At 36.9% G+C, this 8,456-nt stretch overlaps 1 protein-coding gene across 1 annotated transcript; it reads left to right on the forward strand.

Annotated features, from left to right (window-relative positions):
- The first annotated feature begins 4,287 nt into the window (after positions 1 to 4,287).
- LOC144356711 (atrial natriuretic peptide receptor 3-like) lies at positions 4,288 to 4,992 on the forward strand. The gene has a single exon (XM_078011384.1). It carries the CDS (start codon positions 4,288 to 4,290, stop codon positions 4,990 to 4,992), a length of 705 nt encoding a protein of 234 aa, XP_077867510.1.
- Positions 4,993 to 8,456: the final 3,464 nt, after the last annotated feature.

Consider the following 8,456-nt stretch of genomic DNA (forward strand, 5'->3'; position numbering starts at 1 on the left):
AAAAGTTGTATCTATTTGTGTTTGTAACAAAGCAAGAGGTAAAACTCGTCTTCCACGGTAGTATGACAATAGTTACAACAACGTGCAGCTGTGGATGAGTAATGTCTCAAACCGGTCTCTACGTGTAACGTTTGTGCCGAGATCCAAAAATCTATTAAAAGCACTTCGATAATAGATTTATCCGACAAACCCTATACCCTCATGATTGTCCAGCAATGTATGCAGTGAATAAAGGAGCGTAATAGCGTTCTGATCGGCATCTCCGTACTTTGTGAAAGATCTCAGTAATCTGATTAGTGCATCTCCGTACTTTGTGAATCAGGCATCCCAGTAATCTGATTGGTGAATCACCTTACTTTGTGAAAGATCCCAGTAATTTGATAGGCAATGTTTGACATCATGGCTGACAAAATTCGCCAACATCACAGTAAGTTTCATTCATTCATGCCTGGTCACAGTAGCTATTTCTGATATATGCGAAAGGATTATCACGGGTAATTTCTTTTCTCTCTGGGTTCTCCACACTTGTCAGGGGGGAATCTCGTCTCTATATCTCGTCCCCTTGAGGTGCGGGATCGGGGAAGTCACTTAAGCTTTACAGTCAAATAAGACACACACAACGAAATACGTTTCAACTCTCGTCTTAGTCGGTCATTCGAGCACTCTATAAGACACGGCGCCCTGGGGAAAAAATCCCCAAGACTATCGCAAGGCTGACCCAAGACTCTCTTAGACTGCGTCAACACTCGCCCCAAGGCTCTCCAGGACTGCACTGCGTCTCTCGTGGAGTACTTGCCAAGACCAACTAAAACTACTTTATTCATTTTCAAAACTCTAACCAATTACAAAACAGTAAAAAGACTCTAGGGCGTAACTTTCAATCATAAAGCCAATCACACTAAGTACTGAATACGTCATATCTTTTGATTAATCGTTCACTACATTAATAACTACGGATACCAACTGTCAGAAAGAGTAGTCAGAATAGCGACGGTTATCTCGTAATTAGTTCCAAATCACTGAGCCAAGTTCCGTCCAAAACTTCAAATAGGCCTAAACGATGACAGACATAACACAGCAATTTGCTAATAATCAGCTAATTAAGTCGATTAACAGATACGCGAAAACTAATTCATGACAGGATTACAGATTCAATTTAACCTAGAACTACTAGTAACCACGTTACCAGTACTTTCTAGGAACCGTAAATATATCGAAGGATCTAAACATATTACTTAATCGCAAGAGGTAAAACTCGTGACAATATTTGCTCATCGGAGCTAATACACATGCGTATGAGACAGGACGAAGTCACAATTTTACCGGCAGTAGTCGTCGCGCCACGCATGCGCAAGATATATGGGTCTCATATAAACAAAGATGGCGACTTTGACTGTAGCGCAGATCAGCGAGCACAAACTGAGATGTTTCCAGACTATGATTTGATATTTTTCTAGGTAATTGGAAGATAACTAAGAAGTCACCAGCGGTAATTAGTGCAAGTCACGCCCAGGTCAAACCTCATACTTGTGATTTCCATTATAAGAGCGCACTGGATTGTGGGAAAATCAATGATTATCAACAAAAATGTCGCACAAGCGCGGCGCGACGACTACCGCGATTAAATTTTGCGTTTAAAAATCATGAAATGCACATTGAGATAAACAGGACAATTAAAAAAATGATCACAGTAAACCATTCGCATATATGCAAGCCGTTCATATTTCAAAGTTTTCACGGAGAAAGAAGAATGTGCTTTGAAAAAAACAAAACATATGCAAAGTAGTCTAAAAATCGGCCATTTTGGAATATTTTCCATAGGGTTTCATGTAAACACATTATTCTATAGAGAATTTATATTAAATTTCAAAATTCTTCATTTTTTCGCGACAGCCGTATTTAGCTTAAAATATTGCATATCATTTATTCATTCATTCATTCATTTTCTGCCACATGAACCATTTTTGGTTAATTTTCGAGGAAAATGGAGAAAAAGTTCGAGTACCATAATGTTTTATTTCAGAATTTTAATTTTAACTTAATGGATTTCGAAGATTTCTGAGTATGATTTGTTAATGGTATCGACCTACCTTAAATGCACGTTTCGGAATTAGATGCGAGGAATATTTTCATTTGAGGAAAACTAGTTCTTAATATCACGAAATGCTCTATACACACAAACAATCGCTTCAACAATGTGTTTGTTTATAGCAGCATTAAACCCACGAGAAATCGCTCTACGGTACCACGTGATAATTGACATCTCCTCCGTCAGTAAACAATGCGATCCATGACGCAAATGACCTGAAGTGCACCATTCTGTTGCATAAACGTGCCTTAATCACACGATTTACAGAACGTTTTCTTTTTTCGCCGGCAAGTCACCGAGTAACGCGAGCGTTCGAACGTCCTTCACACAGAAATGGAACATAGTAACGGGGGCAGAATAACCTCTATATTAATTTGATAGTCTGGTTATACACAGGTCGATGTATGTATTAAAAATTATAGATTTCATAAAGTTACAAGTTGCTAATGGATAAGATAAATCTAAGTACAAGGAATCTGTGATAAAGATCGCCGACGAGACTCGAGTTAAATACACAAGGGTTACATGTCAGTAGAAGGGAGTGGTAAATATATATACGGTACAGTATATTTTTTTTAGTAATAGCTCATTAGCATTGTAAAGTCCTCCGTTATTTTAATTCTAGAAACTGTCACCATACTTTAAAATGTCTTCATTACAACCGATTTAAAATCAACCAAAACTTTTAGTAAACAAAGATAGATGCGCTTTTTTTTCAATTGTGATATGGAAAATAATAAAACATAAAAATGAATGAATGAATAAATGATTGATTGATTGAATGAATGAGTAGAAATAATAAAACATAAATTAGAATGAATAAATGAATGAATTAATGAATGAATGAATGAATGAATAGAAATCGGATACACTTACATTTCTCCATGGTTGCAGCCAAAACAGTAAAAAATCTAAACAAATCTTCAAAATAATCTTCCCAGTGAAATGAATGGAAAGACCAACAATATAATCATACAATTTTTAAAAAAACAACTAACGCGTTGCTTGAAAACAAGAGAGGTTTGAAGTAGATGTTGGCGTGGGCTGTACGGAGAAGGTTATGACCCCCACGCAAACGTTACGTTTATTGGCTCACATGGTATGGATTATGTAATAAAACAATCGTGACAAGTGATATGTGCTTGCTATTGATACATTTATTTTTATATTACACGCGTACATAATATTATTTTATATGATATTAATTGTCAACAATTGTCTTCTATCAACGTATCAATATCACTACTCTACGGAGGTGTAAGGTAACGACCTTCAACCAGGACAGACAGATAATACTGGGACATATAAGTGAACCGCATGATAAAACCAACGGCGTACTCCATGACAACCTGAATAAAATCCGATGTAAGTATAGGAACAATTTTTTAAAAATGTTTTAATTTTTATATATTTTTATATATTTGAAATAAGATCAAATAAAACAAAAATAAACATATCTATAAATCAACAAAAAATAACAATTCAAATAATTGAAGCTTATGCCTACATCGGATTTTAATCAGATTGACTCCTTGTGTGCAGCGTGTTCAGCATATCCCATTACAAAATTACCCTTGGCAAGACGATGTGGTGAATGAGTAGACTAATCACTAGGGACATAGCATATATCTAGCATAACATCCACCGAGACAGACAAAACACAGATGTGATGAGCACGTTTTAATCGATTTTAGACTGAAACCCATCAAATTGTAAGAGTTTACATATAATCGAGTTATATATTGGAGCTGATACATGATACGTGCTTGCAAAGTGACTGTTTATATCCGACGTTGGTGCGCATTATAATAAACCAGAATAACTATTACACCTGAGTTAGTCTGGGTATTAACGGATAGTAACAGCGCCCTCTGTTTAGTAGTACTGGCTGCACAATCTGTGGATATTCATTGGCATTGCGTCGCGTTTTCTGTTCTGTAAGTTGCTATAAAGACGACGGTCACGCGACGTCTATGTAGAGAGACTGCACCTCGTGAGTAATCCACTGACATATCACGATCGGGACGCGAGCACTTACTTGTATAACGAGATTGTTTGGACACGGAACTCGAATAACCCCCGCCTGGGTTGAATTGTATTCTGCTATTCTCTGTACAAATCTCTGTATACATAATAGTTTGGGATTGCATACTGTTTGATAATATAATACTGCGTTTTTTCTTTACTTGTTTTGAAAAATGACGCGGGGAAATTCACTGTTTTTCTGGTTGTCCATGTCACTGTTTTCTCATGGTGTCTGCGAACAAGATACAATCAACGTTGTCGTCATCGTGCCAGGAACGCTCGAGGACAACCCGTATCCGATTAACTTGGACATGACGATGCCCGGGATCGATATTGCAGTCCAGAGCGAGCGTGTACGTCAATATTTACCCAACCATGAGCTGGTGGTCAATTACACCGACTCTGAATGTTCGCTGACCATCGGTCCCGTTCGTGCCATGGAGTTCGTTATGCGGCAATCCGTCCACGTGTTCTTAGGACCGGTATGCGACTACGCCGCTGCACCCGTTGCAAGGTACACCAGATATTGGGATATCCCGATGTTGTCAGCTGGTACAATGTCCGATCATTTCGGTAGAAAAGATGAATTCTTTCTCGTTCGAATGATGAGTTCGTATTCCCATATGAAAACAACCATGGCCGATATTTTAGAATATTACCACTTCAAACACGTTGCCATGCTAACAGATGACGAACCGATGGATCAAAACCGTAGAATCTGCGCACTGGAAATTAACGCAATTTGGTCGGAACTCTATGATGTACGTGGCTACCCGGAACCATACTATCAAGATTTTGACCAATACAGTTTTGAAAAAGAAAACTACAGCTCGATGTTATTAGATGCAAGCAAACACGCCAGGGGTGAGTACAAATAACAGGATATCTTTCCTTGAAATATGTTTTAATATTTGCGTCTCGTTGTATTCAATATTTACAAAAAGATTTCCCCCATGTGAGGTTTCCATCGTAATAGCTTACTCTACATGCAGTATAATGACCCACTGCGTAAGAACGCCGGATAATGTCCTGACGAAATGGACCAGCCGGTGCGTCAGTGGCGATACGGGCATAATGTAATATAATTGCAAGGATTTATGGCCTAATTCCACACAAATTAGGTACAAAATCGGATTGTTGCAAGATCTGATTCAGGTGAAAATGCCACTCAAGAAAACAAAAATGACGAGAAAGGCATATTGCATTGAAGGCTTCTGTATGTCGAACAGGTTGGATGCAAACAACAGTAGGTTTGTGGGATACGAAAGTCGCACATCATGTCACACCTTAGCGAATGCTAAATTTAAAGGGGAATTTACTTGACTAGAGCATCACCGAGACTTCCTGGATTGATATTTATCGGAAGTCTTCGATCAATGAACTAATTATTCATGGAACATTGGTTCGAATAATGGGATAGTTGTAACATTGTTAATGCTAGACTGATTTGTTACACAAAGTTCCGACTGATCCCAGTATATCATACAATCTTAATGCAATCTTTAAAACTCATTTAAAAAGTAAGCGATGCCCCCTATGTTATAGTCACTGCTAATGACTTGACCATTATCTGTTATCGATGTTAAATGCGACACGTCGTTTAATCAGTAATTGATACGTTTCATTGCCGCTATAAATTATGACATCGTAAAAGCAGAACCACACGACTTTGCCCGACAAGATCGTAATGTGAACGACGTCTGCTAGGTTATTTCTAAATTAACTACACAGTGCCTTGTATCACCGCACCTTAATATACCTCTGACGTCACACCAACCACGTACGGTAATTGTTATACACATGTATATGCATTCTATTCACAGTGTTTCTTTAACTTCAGATATATAATCACTTTCGAAAACCCACAGTTGTGATAAGCCTACCTCAAATCCAACGCTTTTTTCGATTTTTATTGAGTCTTACTACTGTTTCCAATGATTTTTTTGTTTAATTCTTTAATATCGTGTGTGAGCCTTGGACAAAGGGAGGATCCTTCACGGCGTGTTGTTCCTTTTGTCAAGTTGTAATCACATATTGGTTATGTACATACTGCAACACGTCAATAATGATAATATGTAGATTATGGATTAAGGATTAATCGGAATTATCTCACCTACCAAGACAAGAATGAATGACACGAGATAGCGCTCTCTCGCTCGCTACACTGTCGTCACGTATACTTTGCGAAAGCCCCGTGACAATCTCACGTTTCCATGGATTGACAGCTCTTTCAGCGGGAAAACGTTTGAAGATCGCCGCGAAACATTTAATTGAAATAGTAGCGTCGTCTTTTTAGACATGTGCGCAATAACTGATCGATCGAAAAATCATAATTGGTTAACTGAATCGAAACGAAGAAGAACATTATTGTTGTTACAAAGTTAAGATGAAATTCGACAAAAAAATAATATTTAGTAGCACACAAATGAATAATGCATAATTTATATGAGTTTGCGAGACAATCGTCTGAACAGCAGCTAACTTATACATGTTGAATGTCTGACACAATTAAGAAATACACCTGTCGTAATATCTATTCAACTTAGCTGAACACAATTCTTATGTTTGCCATAGTAATTATGACCCCACGTATAATGAGAAGTGTATTCTCGGAGCGGATATCCGGGCATTTTCACCGCTTAGCAACCATCACGCACGGCGGAAAAAAAAGGCCGAAAACACTCAGAAATCTGTTGTTGAGACTATCCTAAACGGAGTAACAAAATTACCCCTACATGCATGTACAACATATATAAATTTGGTTGCCCGGGATTACTTCAAAGTTTATGTTTTGTGTTTTCTATCAGCGGTTCTTCGATCGGCGTTCCACGGCAGCTCGCACGGAGCTAATAGAAATACATGGCACAGTGGTGCCCGCCTTAGCAACATAGAACGTTCCGCTCCCGAGAATAGTCTGTTGAAACCGATAACAAGAACGCACGCGGCAGCTTTTGTATAAGTATTACTCATTACGCATTCGACAATTGACATTTGACTTGAAGCTTTCAAGTTCACCTTGAACTCGCTGGCTCAGTGAGCGCACATCTTATGGATATAACAGAAGTGTAATTGTTTTGTTTTCTTGTTATATTTTTGTTTATGTTCCAACGTTTTAGTGACATTTTATATAAAATAATTATTGTTGATATGGACTATATTAAAGTGGCGGATTCGTCATCTGCGCCTGAGACAAAATGCCATAGCGTGTCGTTGTTTACAAACAAGCGTCCACCCATGAGCTTTTGCGTAACTTGTTTAGTGAAACATGCACCATAGTGTTAAACCGAGCTGTGGGTACACATAGAAGTACTCTATTGATGCATGCTAATTAAGTTGGAACTTAGATACCAGATTTTCATAGTTACAAACTCTGATATTTAGAATAACATGCGCTGTGATATGAACTACATAAGATATCCAAATTTGTAATTGCTTTCATCGAACTGGTAAAAAGAGCTAGTTAAATTGAGGCATCATTGTCTTTATTTTACGAACAATCGACAGTATTATTTGTTGTTCCAGTTTTGTACTGAAATCACAATTAATCAATAGTTTTGCCAATTATGTATCGTATAATAATAATAATAATAATAATAATAATAATAATAATAATAATAATAATAATAATAATAATAATAATAATAATAATAACTTTATTGCCTACGTGTAAAAAGATTTATATAGGATAAGTACAGCAAAAAAAGTTTTAAAATAATAACAAGATATATGTAAATGTTCATAACTAATATTTAAATGTTAAATAAATCTTTATGTTGTGTAAATATAATTGGCAAGTTCTTTAATTATGCTAGGATCTTTGCTTGAGAGTATATATGTGAATTGTATATTTTTATTTTTGGTTAAAAGCGGTATCAAAATTTGTTGGATGAAGTTTTTCCTGTGTATGTTATATTTTGGGCAGTTCAATAAAAAATGTTCTCGCAGAGCGATCCAGACGTGTAAAGTTAACACATATTTCCTCTAAATCACCTCCTTTATAGCATTTTAATTTCAAACGCCTGACTTGTGTTCAACAAAAGACGACGCCAGTCGCGGCACATCACAGAATTCCGAAGATAATTCATGTATTATTGTATCTATTTAGTCGCCGCAATATAATCAATAATGCAACTGCAATGTTAATTGAATAAGGTGACATGGCGTAAACAGCAATACTTACTGTTGATACCCTTAAAACAATCTAAACAAACAAATCGACAAACCGATCTTTACTCGATAAAACAGGTTTAATAAACCATAATGCAAAGAAGATGAATACTTACATAATTGCGATAAAGAGAATGGTAACGTCTATGCGAGCCTTATGAAGCATGCGTAAGTA

Source organism: Saccoglossus kowalevskii, chromosome 21 (assembly GCF_978046115.1).
Source record: "Saccoglossus kowalevskii chromosome 21, keSacKowa6.1, whole genome shotgun sequence".
NCBI lineage: Eukaryota > Metazoa > Hemichordata > Enteropneusta > Harrimaniidae > Saccoglossus > Saccoglossus kowalevskii.